The sequence below is a fragment of the Myotis yumanensis genome, unplaced genomic scaffold, assembly GCF_028538775.1.
Source record: "Myotis yumanensis isolate MYYU_CA2020_CCGP unplaced genomic scaffold, mMyoYum1.0.hap1 SCAF_12, whole genome shotgun sequence".
Classification (NCBI taxonomy): domain Eukaryota; kingdom Metazoa; phylum Chordata; class Mammalia; order Chiroptera; family Vespertilionidae; genus Myotis; species Myotis yumanensis.
In genome coordinates, this window is record NW_027223763.1 from 30,445,771 (window position 1) to 30,463,240 (window position 17,470).

General features: G+C 39.4%; 2 protein-coding genes across 3 annotated transcripts in view; one reads left to right on the forward strand and one right to left on the reverse strand.

The window, feature by feature from the left end:
- Positions 1-1,324: 1,324 nt before the first annotated feature.
- On the reverse strand, positions 1,325-11,898 carry DNAJA1 (DnaJ heat shock protein family (Hsp40) member A1). Of its 2 annotated transcripts, none has more exons than XM_070431373.1 (9): positions 11,775-11,898; positions 10,574-10,715; positions 10,244-10,421; positions 8,144-8,248; positions 6,850-7,077; positions 4,141-4,255; positions 2,747-2,862; positions 2,333-2,433; positions 1,325-1,712 (listed from the first exon to the last, which is right to left on the reverse strand). In XM_070431373.1, the coding sequence occupies exons 2-9, from the start codon at positions 10,703-10,705 to the stop codon at positions 1,494-1,496; spliced, it is 1,194 nt and encodes a 397-aa protein (XP_070287474.1). In that variant the 5' UTR covers positions 10,706-10,715; positions 11,775-11,898; the 3' UTR covers positions 1,325-1,493. The 2 variants fall into 2 exon arrangements, with proteins under 2 accessions (XP_070287474.1, XP_070287475.1); XM_070431374.1 differs by lacking the exon at positions 11,775-11,898 and adding an exon at positions 10,920-11,006.
- A 144-nt stretch (positions 11,899-12,042) lies between these two features.
- The window catches only part of APTX (aprataxin), a 35,243-nt gene continuing 29,815 nt past the window's right edge, over positions 12,043-17,470 (forward strand). Inside the window, exons 1-2 of the mRNA XM_070431378.1 lie at positions 12,043-12,091; positions 12,696-12,733. The gene's annotated coding sequence lies outside the window, so the exon portion shown is untranslated. The remainder of the gene's footprint in view (positions 12,092-12,695; positions 12,734-17,470) is intronic.

The following is a 17,470-nucleotide window of genomic DNA, read 5'->3' on the forward strand; positions in this document are numbered from 1 at the left end:
ACAACTGTAAACCCACTTTTTGCTAACCCCTATATACATATCATCTTGTTTACTATCTGTTGGCTAAATGGTTGTTTTCCCTTTGGCTATTGTGAATGCTGCTGCAGCAAAGGGCATGCAAAGTATCTGAATCAAGGAGTGTTAATTACTGGGTCATATGGCAATTCCATGTTTGGGTTTTTGAGGAGCTGCCCAACTTTTGTATAGCAGGTATAACATTTAATATTCCCATGAGCAATGTGCAGGGTTCCAACTTCTCCATTCTCATTTGCTTTCATTTTGAGTTAGATTTTGGATTAGCTGATGTGAAGTAGTAGCTCAGTGTGGGTTGATTTGCATTTTCCCTCATGACTGATACTTTTCACTCTCCACCCATTTAAATAGAAAATATTTAACTACAGTTGATATTTTTGGGTGTTAACATTTTAACTAGTTTAGTGAAAAGTTACCTATCTTAGTGACCAGCTAATGTTTTCTTCTGGGGAAAAATAAAAAAGCCTATAGTGACACACTGGAAATACTTTGTAATCAGTGTATTAAGGAAACATTCATACATTTCAAGAATTGCTTAAATTCTGATATCCAGATTTAAGCTTGTGAACATATGACTTTAAACATACAATTAAAGCTATTCATAATTTGCTATACTACCAACATTAAATTACAGTTACTTTGGAGCATAAGTTAAATGGTTTAAAGTAAGCCGGTAACATACCTAAAACACACCTTCCTATCTCATACATGCAAATTACTTCTCCATGTAAAGGTTTCATCACTCAACTTCTAAGTTAGCCTATTCCAGAAGTCACTACTCTAAGGCTTATGCTCCAAAGAGAAGGGGGAAAAAATGTAACCAAGGACTGATATATAATAAAAAAAAGATGGCACAACAGAAGGGAATGCAATTCTACAAGTGCAAGCCCTCAAGAAGCAGATTATGATAAACCCCTTCTTTGGAAAGGTATCATTTCTATCACTGATACCACAGGTTAAATTATATGGCATGCCACCTTCAAGTAACAGTTGAGGCAACAGAATAAATGCAGAGGCATCACAATGAATCCCACTTAATACAACTATACAAACTAACACTTCTCTACAAATTCAGTTCTTTGTCTGACTGCCAGTTAAATACAGAATTTTAACTTCATAGCTTAACAATTAAGGGTCACACACCAAAGTCAATACATCTATCTAGCATTTCAGTCTAAGCTATTCCATGTACATAACTGAAATTAATTACAAAGTATGGCCTAGCAAATGCTAGGGGAATTTTTTTACAGGTATTATCTTGCACACAAGTCATCATACATACAGGGCAAAGTCAGAGCTTTTATATTTGAGTTTATTCTTCATTTAACTTTTAAAACACTACTATACTTGAATATTAAAACAAAAACAATAGCAAGTAGTGAGCATATTATGGTTACAGTCCTTCACTCATTCACTACTGTATATAAAATGCCAGCAGTGAGTGTTATTCACTGGCCCCATTAAGAGGTCTGACACTGAACACCACCCCTAGGATGATGTTCATCATCCTCGTATGCTTCTCCATTGTAATGGCGCCGTCTTTCTTGATTTGGATCAAAGTCCACCAGTTCTACCTGGTCCATTTCATCAGTCTCTTCTACTTCCTTCCTTTCAGGTAGGAGTTTTTCCAGCAAAGAGAGTTTATCAGGAGAGAGAAAGCCATTCTCAGGAAAGTTTACCTATAAAAAAAAGAACTTCTACTGTAAGTTTGATTTATTTACTTCATCATTAGTTCCTTGAATTACTGTCAACCCATTTCCCGCAGAAAAACACATGTAACCACAACACTATTTTTCAGTGAATTTGCCCATCCCAAGGTTAGGATACATGCTCTAAAAGGCACAGCATCCAGTGCTCTGAATTAGTTTAGAGCATATGGCACAAGTAAGGTCTTTTAAAAAAATAATGATCCTAGTAAAATAGCTCTGTAACAACCATTGTTCTATTCAGAAAATACATTATACACGAGAATCCTTCCTAAAACACATTTTATGAACCACCCTATTAACAAACCAACCACTGTCTTTTGCTAAAAATCCACAAGTTATTTTAAGTCCTTCTGCTGAACTTTAAGATCCCAGTTATAGTCTTGTAACCTCTCCCTTCACCAAGTTTTAAGTAGCCAAATGATGATGTAAACAAACCCAATCCCAACCTGACAGAAGTATTAGATAAATGTATTTCTTTCTGGATAAGGGAGAATAGAAATTTGATGTTTCTTTGACATTCAGAAGATGTAACTGATATCAGATTTTAGTAAGTAACCACTCAAATATTCCTAAAGTACTTTATAGCTTACCTTAAATTCGATGATTAGGCGACCCTTTTCATATGGTCTACGATAAATTGGCATGCCTTCATTTAATACACACTTGATATCTCCATGCTTGACAATCTGACCTAAAAACATTGAAGGCAGGTTCTTCCTTAAATACAGCCACATTTTCATGTAGAGAGAATAAGGAACAGAGAAAAATGTCCTAGCTCATTGACAGGAGGTAAAGTTATGTGAAGCAATCCTTTATTTCTCATTTATGGGTTTTCTAGGGGCTTCCAAAGAAAGAGCCAAGATCATACAATTTCAGCTCAGCTCATGAAAGGGATATGTAACTGAGCAAGTAAAATACCCATTTCCTCAGTGCCTAAACAGCTATCTGCAGACAATGAAAATAAATTACTAGAATAGAAAGAAGCTCATCTTTCAATACCTTACCTGGATGAGAGGTGATGACTATGGTTCGGTTGTCAAGAGTAGCTATTGGCTTTTGGAAGCCACACAAAGCTTCAACCAGCTGTATGTCCATACACATGAAAAGGTCTTCTCCTCGTCTGTATTAATATAAATTTAGCACATACTTAGATCTTTCAAATCACCAATTATTTTAAGTACCACAGCAGGCAATTGTTTTCTTAATAAGAGCAAGGTATCTTTTACAAAGGTGTCCTTTCTTCCCCATTCTAAAAACAGAGCTGAGAACCAGGAGCAGCAAATATATGGAACCTGCCAGGCCCGTTTCCTGGACAACACTTCGGAATCCTTACCCACACTCTAGGTAGTCTCTACCATTTACCATCCCTGAATTGTCCCATCACCTAATTTTAAATTTAGTTGCTCACATAGAGAAGAAAAAATTCTAGTAACAGTGAGGCTTTAAAAAAAAAGCAAACATACATTAGGGAGATTATAGTATAATATGAACAGACCTCAGCTGGCCCTGGATTATGGGCTCTATAAAATTTTCTGACGTACATAAATTAAGTAACATAGTGCTTGGAACATTATGAACACAATCTTTTATATTTAATAACAGCCCATTTCCTCCTCTTGGTGTTTAGACTTTTTTCCTTTTCCCATCCATATTAATAACAGGATACTCTCCAGAAAACCTCCTGAGGATTCACCTCAAATGATGGCATTAAAATCCCGAGTTTAATAGTATTTTCCATTGTAGGAACACTTGGGGAATGTTCTATTATAATTAACTTAAAACCAGTTCCTTCGGATGTAAATCCTGACAAGATTTATCAGAACCCCAATCCAGTCTGTTTTAAAGTCAGCCATGGGTATATAATTGACATATTCTCTGTTTACTATCAATTTTTCTTTGCTTCCCTATAAGTTCATTGTAAATAATATTAAATATTTCACAGCAATAGGCCTGAATTTACAGATTTTAATAGAGATGGTTCTAGACACTTATTTACAATTAAAAGCAACTGAACATATCGTGAACTCTAGGATTTAAAGTGGTGAGAACTTTAGGACAAAATTTTGTCTAGGGAAGTTTCCCACAATCCACCTGTTTATTATATTCATGCAAAACATCATCTAACTGAAGTATATTCTTCAAATTCCAGATTAGGTAATCAATTTACCTAAATTTGGACAAAAAACTAAAATCTGATCCTTTCTGTTCTCAGCCTCTTTCCAGATGAAAACATTATTGATTAACGACATTTTAGGAAAGATATACATAGCCTAACTCTCCCACTATATTTTTCCAGAGTATTTCTAGGAAGTATGTTCTAAGAGTAATGAAAAGCTCATTAAAAAAAACACTCCAAGTATGCACGATGTCAGTTTGAGTAGTTGATTAAAATTTTTACCGAGTGAAAACAGCATGGTCCTTCTGATCTAAAACAATGATAATATCTCCTGGCTCCAGTCCTGGTTCCTGGTCTCCTTCACCATGGAATGTTATCTTCTGGCCATCTTTCATGCCTAAAAACAGAAGGTTCATTTTATACTTTTATTTAACATCCAACTAAGGTCAGATTCTCAATATATTAAGAAACACAGATGCATGTTTGTGCACAAAAAAAGCAAGTTCAAGTTTTTGTGGATGCTAAGGTTTACAAAGATGACTAAGAATGCCCACATGATTAGACCAGTCCAATTTCTTACTGAAGAAAGATATCACAAAGAAGAACACAAACTCTAGAGGCAAAGAGATCAGGCCTCAATTCTCAGCTGCTACTTACTACCAGCTGGATTACCCCAGGGAAGCAAGCTGCTTAACTCCTAACCATCAACTGTCCCACAGAGACCTACTTCATGAGGATTGTTGTGAGGACTGAATAAAAAGACCCATGCTGGCAACAAATCCGTGACGGGCAAACACTTTAACCATAAATGTTAACTATTCCAATTTCATTACTTACTTAAAAGAACCTGTATCAAATTATTTCTATTAAGCCTAACAGTAACATAAATCAAGACTCTCTTTTCTCTATTGTATTAGCAGTATTTACATATAGGAAGTATAGGATGTCCCTCAAAAATGTATGCACACACTTTGGATAATTATACAGTGTTAGCCCTAGCTGGATAGTTCAGTTGGTTAGAGCGTCGTCCCAACGTGCCAAGGTTTAAGGTTCAATCCCCAGTCAGGGCATATACAAAAAGCAACCAATAAGTGATAAGAAAGTGGAACAACAAATTAATGTCTCTCTCAAATCAATAAATAAAATAGAAATTTAAAAATGTTTAAAAAAGGCAGTGTTTATTATTTAACTTATTAAACTTATTTTATAGAGACATTCCCTCCCTCATACCTCTAACCCATATATTTTTAGTTCAGTGAGGCCTTAGACAACATCTCTATAAACTTAACTCATGTAATGTGTTTGCAGATTATACTACAGCAGTACCTCCTGATAATTTCCTGAACCAATCAGTGACATCACCCAAAGAGAACAATTTATGGGAAAAATTAAACCTATATAAACACAGCCAGTACAATGGATTTCTATATAACAATCTAGATCCAGCAGTTAACTCATTACTAATATTTCATATATACCTTCATCCTTGTCCAACCCCCCAATATCTGAAGCAAAATCCAGACATGAATTAACCCACAAATACTTCAGTACCTCTAGAAAAATAAAATCTTAAACCACAATACCAGTGTTATACACCAACAAAACTAAACATACTGTGGCTTCAATCATCACGAGGCAGTATGACTAGTTACACTAGTGTAACAAACTCAGCTGTATTTTGCTGGCTGTTTCAGTACTGTGAAGAGCATGGTTAAGGGCAAAATAAATGGCTTTAATCGCAATTAATGCCCTCCTAAGTACATACTATTGGTAGCGAGGTGGGGCATCTTACTGGAAGAAAAAACAACAACCACCAATCCCAAATGGGCCAATTAAGTGGGGGATAAATGGAAGGAGGGAAGTATCATGATTCACATGGGTAAGTACTATTGCAGGGCTTACATAATGTATATATGTACTAATATGAGATGTTCATAATATTAATAGTTCCAAATCAGTATGTACAGTATAATACTAGTTGCAAAGTCTGAAGATTACAACGTTTACTATTTCAGAATAGCAAAATTAGAAACTTTAATTTACTCTGGAGTTATATACATTTCTGAAAAAAGTTACATAGTTATAAACTAGAGCCCCAGAGCCAGAAACCTACAGGTGGGTTTACAGTCTATAAAAAACATTAAAAAACACTTTTATTGATTTCAGAGAGGGAGGGAAGCAGAGAGAAACATCAATAATGAGAGAGAACCATCATTGGCTGCCTCCTGTATACTCCCCACTGGAGGTTAAGCCCACAACCTGGGCATGTGACCTTTTAGTGCATAAGTTGACCAAAACATTTTTAAAAGCACTATTTTTTTTTGTCTTTTTGAAGATTTTCGAGAGAGAGGGAGAAAGACAAACATCGATGTGAGAGCAGAACATCAATTGGCCACCTCCTGCATGCTCCCCATCAGGGATCCAGCCTGCAACCCAGGCATATGCCCTGACTGAGAATTGAACTGGCAACCCTTAGTGTACAGACCATGCCCTAACAACTGAGCCACACTGGCCAGGGCTAAAAAAGCAATATTTTTAATCTAAGCTCTTACAAATCAATAAAAATATAACACATTTCATTAGTTTAGAAAAATTTCAAGGAAATAATTTAAATTCACCTAAATCTCCTTCCCCCAAGTATGAAAGTACATATATTCCTTACCCTAACAGTTCCTAAGGAACTTAACATGTGCAAAAATTAATTACAATTTAAAAAGAGGTAGAACTAGTAATTTAATGCAAATGAATTAAGTTTGGAACACTATTTAATCATTTACTGATGTCAGTGTTATAGTAAATGAGGAGATTCTTAATATATTCCTTACAAATATGCAAAAATGTCTGGATGGAGAAAGTTTTTACTATGTAGCCCAGATATCTCTGCGTGATAAGACCATGCATAGAACCCTATTGAGAATCATTTTTAACAACTATAAAATCTAAATAATCTTGCCATTGCACTCAAGAATTCAGAAGTGGCTGAGAACTCACCTTTATCAATATGAACTTCTAGAATCTTCTTCTCTCGAACTATCTTCCTTCCATTGCAGCTTTTACATCTATCTTTAGGACTGATCCTTTCCCCATGGCCCTGGCACTCCATGCACACAGACTGAATTTGCTGAACCATTCCAGGGCCTATCTGATGAATTCTTATTTGCATTCCAGTACCTCGGCAATTGGGACAGCACTCTACTGCTCCTTTCTTACCACCTCGGCCTAAATAGTTTAAAAAGAAATTGAATTATGTTTGAACTTAGTATCGGACACAATGATGAATGCTTTAATAAGATAGTTTTAATAGACACAACACTGTATTAACATTTGCAAGTGTGATGAAATGCTTGTCCATCAAGAACTAAAATTTAGCCTTTTTATTTGATAAAATACAGCTGCAGCCAGCTTCAGTCATCTATAAACATTGACTGTTGTCTTCCCAAAGAACCATTTTAGAATTGTGAATTTTAAACGTGCTCCCAAATCACAATTCACTGGACATACCTAATCTGAGAGACGAGAACAGTAAGGAGTTTATTCTCTTTAGAAGATACCATATTTCCAAAAAAATAACTTGTACTTATAAAAGGCTTAGAGGATCAGAGCCAATAACTTGTCTCTATATGGAACAGCTTAGTGTGCAAAGAAGTCACTGTTTAAATCCTATTACAGATCATGAAGCTTTGGAATGATTAAGTGTTAGAGACAATATGATGTGCTCATTTGAACTCTGTTGAAAAAAAAATGACACTACCTTAGATTCCAACTGCATTTAAAATCCTAAATAAAAGGCTAATATGCAAATTGTCCCCAGGAGCAGGACCAACCAGGAACTAGAGGTGCACTGACCAGCAGGGGGCAGCAAGGAACATGATGAGCTTTGGCGCTGCAGCACTGGCAGCAGGTAGTAGTGGAAGCGCTGCCAGGCTCCAATGGGCCCTGATAAGTGCAGGACCGCAGTGGGATGGTACAGCAGGTGAGCGGGTGGTGCCAGGCCAAGGTGGGTGCAAGCAGGGGCCCCAATCGCCCTGCCAGTCACCCCACAGATTGGCCCTGATTGCTGGCCAGGCCTAGGGAACCTACCTGTGCCTGAATTTCGTGTACCGGGTCTCTAGTATACACATAAAGAAGTGCTCACGTTTTGTTAATATTCTCTAGATGGTAGATATAGATAGTTCTTTATGTTTGCACCCTCCAATACTTAGGTAGTGTATTATTCATCAGTTTTATATCTTCAGAAAGGCTTAAGTTCAATTTTCAGTTTATTTAAGATGTTAGAAGACCATACCTTCACATTTGTCACAAATCACATTCTTTTGTAGAGCTAGTTTTCTCGTTGCACCATTATATAAGTCTTCTAAGGTTACAGAGAGCTGATGCACCACGTTTTTACCTAGAACAAAATAATGCTCATTAAAAATCGAAGATGTACGTACCTTATTTGTGTTCAATGCACCATCAAAATTACAAATAATAATAAAAGATAAGGCTCACAAGGTACATTTGTTAAGTAACTTGTATTACATACATAGAATTTGTTAAGTACATATTATATACAGTTTGGCCACATTACCCACAAACTGCAATTAATTTCAGATAAGAAAAATTGGGCGAGATTAAGTAATTTGCCTAAGAATGTAGCTGTGACTATCTTACAAATTATGGCAATCAAAAACATGAACAGTAAAATCAGTTGAGAACCAATGTCATTTATAGAGGCACATTTCATAATAATTATTTTAAACTACATTTCTGTCCCAATATATTCTTTGAATCTTTCACTTACTATGATATTGAGCAACATGGCCTATTACTTCATCCAAAAATTCTTCAGCACACTAAGTTCCAAGTTCCAACCAATCAAGATTGGCTGGGGAAGCTGATGCATATATTCAACCTCCACAGAATATCAATTCCTACTTCTACATGAAGCAGGAATAGCACATTTACTGTTTGACTAGCACTAGTTTAACGACTAGGTTTCTCATATCCTTTATCATAGTGCTGTCCAAAAGAAGTTGCAGCAGTGATAGCAATGTTTTATATTTGTGCTATCCCACACAGTAGCCACTAATCACATGTAGCTATTGCAGATGAAAACTGAATTTTTGTCTTTGTTTTTAATGGATCTAAATTTATTGTGGCCAGTGGCTACAAAGGAGTGCTGTAACTCATTTCAGAATAGGAAGTAGAAGGTTAGAGATCATATGAGGACACAGGCTACAGAAATGAAGTCACCTGTCAATGGTTAATATGTTCCCAGCTAGTAATTCTTTCACAAAGACTTTATCCACCACAAAACAGTATTGCCTTATGCCCAAGTGAAAACAAGTTCTCAAACTCTTATCTGCACAATATGCCTGTTGTGAACATTTTTAGTTTCCAATGAAGTGTGAAGCACCATTAACTATATCCTTCTGCTCATAGCTTCATCTTTGGGTTCTGTATCACAAATATAGCCCCATACAGTTGGTTCCAGCACATTGAAAGCTGCCTTTCTTACTTTAGCTTTAAAGTTTTGAGAGTATAAGGGAAAAAAGCTTATTAAATTTGATTAGGCAAGTATTTTTTGGTGTCCCACACAGAGGCCTTTCATTGATCTAAATCACATAGAAGAGTTTGCCAGTCAATTCATTATTAAAAATATAATTATAAAAACATATCGCTTTCCTTTCAGGAAAAAGTAAACTATTTCTAGTCTTTCTGAATTTTAAAAAGCTCACAGTGGAATTTAATGGCTTCCCTATTCCTTCTAAAATGGACTCTACCCATTGGCCATTATTTATGTAAACTATACTGGGAACAAATGAGATTGACTCTGACCTGAACATTGTTTTCCTATTAAGAATATTTCTACAACCAGGAAACGGCATTTCTGATAAATGTTAAGGGCACAAATATAGATATAATAAAGCTGAAGCAAAATTAACAGATAGCAGGCTATTTGGAAGTAATGAATCTATGCTCCAATCCTGACTACTGATGCCTTGCTGTATAACCTGGAGAGAAGTTTAGGTTTCTGAACTTTAACCCACTTTCAACTGAGTGCCTCCCATTAGGGTGTGGGGGGTGGGGGGGGGGTGTCAAATAATAGCTTAAAAAAGGGCTTTGAAAATGTTCTGCTACTTTGTTCCTTTAATTAATGCTTGACAATCTTATTGAAGTTTGTGTCCCAGTGTCAAAGAGCTTTAGAAGCACTCACTTGTTAGCGCCTGGTCTAGATAGTTTTAGTTACATCAAATCTTATTTTAAAAAACGATACAAATAGAAATGGCAGTGTAGTTTGCAAAATTGTAACAACATGTAAACCAACATTTAAAATAGGCAAGAATTTGCTTTGACCAAGGGGCTACTGTGAATTGCTGCATATAGACTGGATTATTCTTACCTCTCCTTTCTCTCTGCATCCTTCCTCCTCCTCCAAAAAACATATCAAAGATGTCCATGGGGGAACCAAAACCACCACCTGCTCCACCTTCCTTAATTGCTTGTTCTCCTCCTTTGTCATACAAGTCCCTTTTCTTTGCATCAGAGAGCACTTCGTAAGCTTGAGAAATCTGTTTAAACTGTTTGAGAAAGAATAAATCTAACTTTAAAAAAGTATTACGAAGCATAGCTACTATATTAGGCATACTCAATTTCAGGTTGTTATGGAACTACCATGCACCTGACCAAAAAAACGATTCAAGCTGTGCTTGAGTATGAATATACAACTTGCCTTCTCTCCTTCATTTGGATTCTTATCAGGGTGGTACTTCAAGGCCAGCTTCCTATAAGCCTTTTTCAGTTCTTCCTGGGTGGCATTGGGTTTGACCCCCAAAACATCATAGTAAGTGGTTTCTTTCACCATTTTTGACAGCCTGAAATTTAAAAAAAAAAAGCAATTTTAACTGACTTTTAACTGGTAGCTGTAATTCGTTAAATCACAGATATGGCCGAGAAATCTGTTCTTTGCCAAATCTGATTATAAAAACCCTGCCTTCCCTAACCTGCAGAGGAGGTAACAATTCCTTTGACAATTCAGCAATAAAACTCTAACAAATTGCAGATAAGCTAATAATTACCAGGGAACAATTCCGAAGCTCCCTATAGCAGCTGGCTCCCGTTCTCCCACACCAGAGCCTCCACCCGGTCTGGGTTCTTCCTGTTCCCCGCCCCCAGCAGTGACAGACGGAATCAAAGGAGCACCAACAGGTTCAGTCCGCTGGGTCCTACATTACCGGGGCCTCTGGTCAATACAAGACACACGCTCCCTAGAAAAAAGACATCTGGGCACCAGGGGCCAGGGGGTGGTGTATGGACCAATGTATATGGCGAGCCCACGTCTGCGTCTCAGTTCCAGGGCCCACAGCGCCTCCACGCCGGCCGCCGAACCCCTCGCTCCCACCGGCCGCGCAGCTGACACGTCGTTAGGTGTCCCCTGCACTGGGCGCCGATCGTTGAGGTTTCCTTCCTCCCCCCGCCCCCCCTCCCCGCTCACCAGGGAGAGAAGGGGTGGGAGAGGCCAGCCCGCAACAAAGAGGAGGGGAGGCCGAGAAGCGAAACCGCGGCCGCCGCCCGCTCCTCCCGCAGCCCCTCACCCGCAGCTGCTTCTGCGCTTGCGCGCAGGGTCGCCCACCCCCCCGGGAGCGCGGGGGCAGGGGCACCGGGAGGAGAGCCCCAGGCGGCTGGGCCCGGAGACCCCGGGCGGGATGGGGAGCAGGAGCAGCTTTGCGGAGGGTCTCGGGCCCACTCCCTACGAGCCGGGGATGGCTCGCCCTCCCCCCCCCCCCCCCCAAAAGGGAATCGTGGATCCTAGAACCATACCCTTCCCGCCCACGCGGAGCCAACCGCCTCCCGACCGCGGCTCCGTCCGGCTTCTCGGCGCCGCCGATGGCGCCGGCCTTGGGTCGAGGGGAGGCGCCAGGACGGACACTCACCGGTGAGCGGGCCGAGGCAGGTGTGGAGGAGCTGGAAAGAGCGCGTTGCTGCGCGCAGCTCAGGCAGCCGCCGCTCCTCCACCTCTCACCGAGCGTTCTGGAAAGTTCCGCCCGGCACGCCGCAGCCGTCGTCTTTTGTAGCCGAGCCCGGACGCGTCACCCGCAGGAAGTCCCGCCCTTCCCGCCGCTGCCACCGCCCCGCGGTTACCCGGGCAACGGCGCGGGGGAGCTCGGGCTGGAGGGGCCTGTGCCGAACAGCCTTGTGGGGTTGGGTTCCTAGTGCTCCTGGAACTTTCTGGAGCCGTTTCTTCCACCGGGTCGGTCCAAGAGGTCGGGATGGTCAGGCGGGGACAGGGATTGCCCAGGAGCGTGGCAACTCCGCGCCAACTCGGAGTTTCCAAACCTGGGGGGGGGGGCGGGGCGGCCGCCGCCGCCGCCGCCTGCGAGGCCGGGACCGCGGGCGGGTGCCGTGTGCAGAGCGGGTGTCTCGCAGAACAAAGCCCTGCAGCGCTTCCTCCCCGCCGGCGCCTCCTCTGCCTCTTTCGGCGACTCCTACCGGCTTAGTTCTTGAGCGCTGAGGTTCTGGGAACTGCTGAGCAAGCAGCGCTGAGCAGGATGGGCCTGGGCCCCAAGGCAGTGTCACAGGCCTTGGATCTTGTTCCTTGTCACACGCAGCCCCTGACCTGATCATGCAAACTGCGAGGCTGGAAGAGCGCTTTGCAAGTCCAGGCTCCTGTGCACGCGCTGCAGCCTCCTATACGCTGGGCTCAGGCCAGCGCCAAACCAGAAACGTTTGCAATGTCTTTGTGCAAACGGAGGGCCGTGAACTCTTGTCTGGCCGGGTGTTCACTTGGTTGGCCAGCGGGAGACACAGAGTAGCACCAAGAGTGACTGACAGGTTGTTTTATTTGATGTTTTAAGTACCACCAGTCTCTGAACCTGGATCTACTGTCTGCAAAGTGAGTCTCTGGGCTTTCAAATGTTGGGAGGGGGACATATTGGGAAGAGGGGGCCGTTTTTTCTTATTCATTAACACAACAAACTCAGGAGTACTATCTGGCTCCAAGGAAACTGAAATTGAAAAAAAAAAAGGCCGGTTCACATGGCTTAGATTTTAGTAGGCGGCCGTACTGTACGTGAACCCCGATACAGAGGTTAGCAGGAGAGAGGCCCCTGTATATTAATCTGATGGAACAGGGAAAGCTTCCCTGGGAAAGTGGTAGTGGAGCTGAGTTTTGAAGGGAGAAGAGCTTTCGCAGTAAAGGACAAAGGACAAGGGGAAGGTGTGGAAGAATATGGTGTTTTTAGGAAATTGCAAGCAATTGGATATAGCCAGACCTAAGGGATCTGAAATAGCAGGAGGTGAGGCTACAGAGCCAATTGGGGTATATCTTGCTAAACTAAGGATTCTGAACTTTACCCTGGAGGTACCCCCATGTGTATCTCTTCAGCCTTATCTCTTAAATTGTGTGCACCAGTTGCACCGAACTATTTTCAGTTTCCCAAATGCACGTTTTCACCTCTCTGTGCTGTACTCTGGCTGACAAACACCTAATTTTCCCAGTCTTACATGTTACCTTCTCAAATACTACCCCTGGTATAAAGTTGTTGTTTTTTTCTCCTTCTTCTTCTGATCAGTTACTGAAAGTCTAATACTTCCTGGAAGGCACTAGGGTTTGGTAACATAAAAATCACGCAAGTCATGGCCCCTGTCCTCAAGGAGTTCACCATATAAAGAAGAAGAAGTTGAGGAATATACCCCAACAAGAAAGAGTATATTGAGGTGCTCAGTAGGGAAAATCTGCACCATCTAAATAAATATCCCAGGTCGAGAGACCAGCAGCTGTGAAAGCATGAACAGTTAAGAGAAAAGAACCACACACACTGTTCATGTGTTATGTAGGCATTATCGTTCTAAAGTCTATACTTGGCTTTAAAACGTTAGTGAATCTAACACTGGTTAAGCAAAACACTTCAGTATAACAAAACACTTCAAGAGTTTCCACAATGCATATTACCATGCCTCGTGTTTCTTAAATATAACCATGTTTAGTGTTTCTTTTTGCCTGAGGGACCCAATTGAAATTCCCACAGCTTTTAGAAAGATGGAGGTATGATACAAACATGAAGATACCTTCTTGAGACCATCAATATAAGGCCATGAAATATGATATTGAAAATACTTTAAAAATCTGCAAGCTCACTAAGTGAGCTTAATTCTTTATTAAGAATAAAGATAAGGGGTATATAAGTTGATTTTTTAAAAAAGGAAAACCATTTATTTGCTTGTATGTGCATAAAATATTTCAGAAGGATACCCAAAACTTGTAATATGGTTGCCTGTGTGAGAGAGCTGGGTATTGGAGAGAGGCAGATGGAAGGAAGGCATACAGTATTACAAAATAACCTTTTGTGACTTTGGAATATTTAACCCATTTGAATGTAGCACTTATTTGAACATTAAAAAACATCATATGATCTGTTTGTCATTTTTTTCTTCATAGAAATTTATGTCAATGATGCTGAAAATATGTACTGATGAATATTCTGGCTTAACATTTTTAAGGCGCATTCTTATTTACATAAAACAAAAAGAGTAACAATAATTACGTGATTTTTTTTTTTTTTAAGAAATGGGATCATATACATGCTGCTTGTTCCTTGCCCTTTTAATTTATTGTCATCTTATCATGTTCGGATAAATAAACCTACCCTATTTTTAACGACTTCATAGAATGTAGGATGCAGGCACTATAATTTAACCATTGTCCTATTGATGAACATTTTGACAATTGCCGATGTTTTACAAACAGTGTTAAATAGCAAATATCGTTTATTGTTGAGAAGTTCTCAAATCCATCTTTGGGCATTAATGCAAGTATTTCTGTAAGACAGACATCTAGAATTGAAATAGTTGAGCCAACGTAAATGCAGATTTTAAATTGTAATAAATAATTTTCTATAACAGTTTGTATTGCTGCCAGCAGTGTGAGTGGGCCTTGCCAATATGGGGGATTTTACCTTTTTTTAGTCTTTGCTAACCATGGAGATTAAAAAGTGGTATCTATTGTTTCAATTTGAATTTCTTTAATAGTGTGGTTAAGCATCTTCTAAATAGTATTTATCAACTCTTCGTCTGTCAATGGTCCTTCTTGTTATTTGATCATTTTTCTGTAGTGTAACTCCACTATTTTAATGTGATATAATAGCACCTTTATATTAGAGATAGTGTGTGCATATATAAATACGTGTGTGTGTGTGTATGCCATATGAAGGTTTTAATTTTTATGTAGATACATTTAAAAAAATTTTTTTAATTGATTTATTGGTTGCTTATTGTATGTGCCCTGACCGGGGAATTAAACTCACAACCTTGGCATATGAGGATAATGCTCTTACTAACTGAGCTACCCCGCCAGGGCTAAATTTTCTTTTTTTTAAATTTATTGGTTTTGAGAGAGAGAGAGAGAGAGAGAGAGAGAGAGGAAGAGAAACATCTATTCGTTGTTCCACTTAGTTATGATTCGTTGGTTGATTCTTATATGTGCCCTTGATTCTTTTTTTCCCCCCTTGATTCTTGATTGAACCTGAAATCTTCAGGTACTGGAACAATGCTCTATCCAGCTTAGCTATGCAATGACTAGGTTAGATAAGTTGCAACACTTTCTTTTTGGCTTTTGCGTTTCTTCTCCCTTCTTTTCCCCTTCTCCTTTAACTTTATTTGTTACACATAGAAAGCCTTCACAAATCCATTATAAATATATTCTCCCAGGTTTTTCTCTAGTACTTTTATGGTTCCATTTTTTACATTAAAAATTTTAATCCACCTGAAATTTATTTTGGTGTAAGGGCTGAGGATTATTTTTAAGTAATTGAGATTTATTTTTGTCCAAATGGAGGGCTAGTTTATCTAACACTATTTTAGTACTTTATTTTTTTTCATGACTAATGTGAAATGCCACTTTTACTGTATACTAAACTCCCACTAAAATACATTTTAATTTCTGGTAGTTCCCCTTATTGCTCCTTCTTTTTACAATTTTCCTGGCACTTTCTAGGATTTTTATTCTTTCAGGTAAATGTAAAAATATTTCTAGAAGATTTCCCCCATTCCCACTGTCATTTTGATTGTGATTATAGTGCTTTTAAATATCAGTCAGTTTGGGGAGAATAAAAATGCTTATGGTATTGAATCTTCCTACCCATGAAAAAGGTATATAGTGCATATAACTGTGTGTTCACTTTCTTTATTGTGTTTATGCTTTTAAAAAATTTAGGTCCTGCTTATTTCTTCTTAAAGATGTCACTAGGCATTGTCTTCGCGTTGCTTTCACAAATGGCCTCTTTTCTTACCATTGTATTTTATTTCAGTGCCTGTGCTCGGTGCACTCTCAGTAACCATGTGACCAGGTCACAGATGTCCATGCAGGTAGCTGGAGATGGCTGGAGGCATGGCCAGAGCCAAGTCATAGGGGCTTGAGCATTATGTTATTAGTTTGAATTTTACCTTGAGAGCTCTTAAGAGATACTGGAAGACTTTAAGGATGGGGTAATATAACCTCTAACAGCTGATTTTTTTGTTGTTGTTTTTTTAGCTCCTATCAGGCACTGCGCTAAACTCTATAAGTGTCATATTTTAATCCTCACAGCTCTGTTTTACAGATGATTTGATCATACGTACTTTTTAGAACAGTCATTTGGGTGCTAATGTGAAGGATGGATTCTTAGAAATCTTTTATGATGAGGATGAGATTAGTAAGTGATAAGGCCAAAACAGGAGAAATGGAAAGGGAGGGAAGTATAAATACAAAGGTGAAGTCTTCAGGTCTTGGTGACTGAATGCAGAGATGCGGGAAAGGGTGTCATCACTGACATCCCCCTTTCTGGACTGAGCAGTAGGATAGTTGCAGATGCCCTTCCTGATACGGACAACCTAGAATAGTGATGGTGAACCTTTTGAGCTCGGCGTGTCAGCATTTTGAAAAACCCTAACTTAACTCTGGTGCCGTGTCACATATAGAAATTTTTTGATATTTGCAACCATAGTAAAACAAAGATGTATATTTTTGATATTTATTTTATATATTTAAATGCCATTTAACAAAGAAAAATCAACCAAAAAAATGAGTTCGCGTGTCACCTCTGTAATGCGTGTCATAGGTTCGCCATCACTGACCTAGAAAGAGGAGGAAGAGGAGGCTGTGGTGGGGGCAGAATTGGAAAAGGGGGCAAGATGAATCCAGTTTTGGATATGTAGAATTACTGCTATCCTTTTTTCTTTAATTTAAAAAAGAAAAACATTTTATTGGCAAATACAAAATGGGAAGTAAATTGTAGTCACAGTGCTATTTTTATGCTTGTATAAATTAAATTTCTTGCAGCATTTAGGTTTTAATTGACTGTGAGGCCTAGTAGGGCTGGAAATTGTTTTCAGTGTCACCAGTTTGTGCTGGTGCTCCTCTTATCACTGTGAATGCCCACGGTTTCAGTCTCCTCTATGAGCTGTTCTCCTTCCTTCCAACCCCCAACCCCCAATTGTTATTTTTTTTTTAAAATATATTTTATTGATTTTTTTACAGAGAGGAAGGGAGAGGGACAGAGAGCCAGAAACATCAATGAGAGAGAAACATCGACCAGCTGCCTCCTGCACACCTCCCACTGGGGATGTGCCCGCAACCAAGGTACACGCCCCTGAC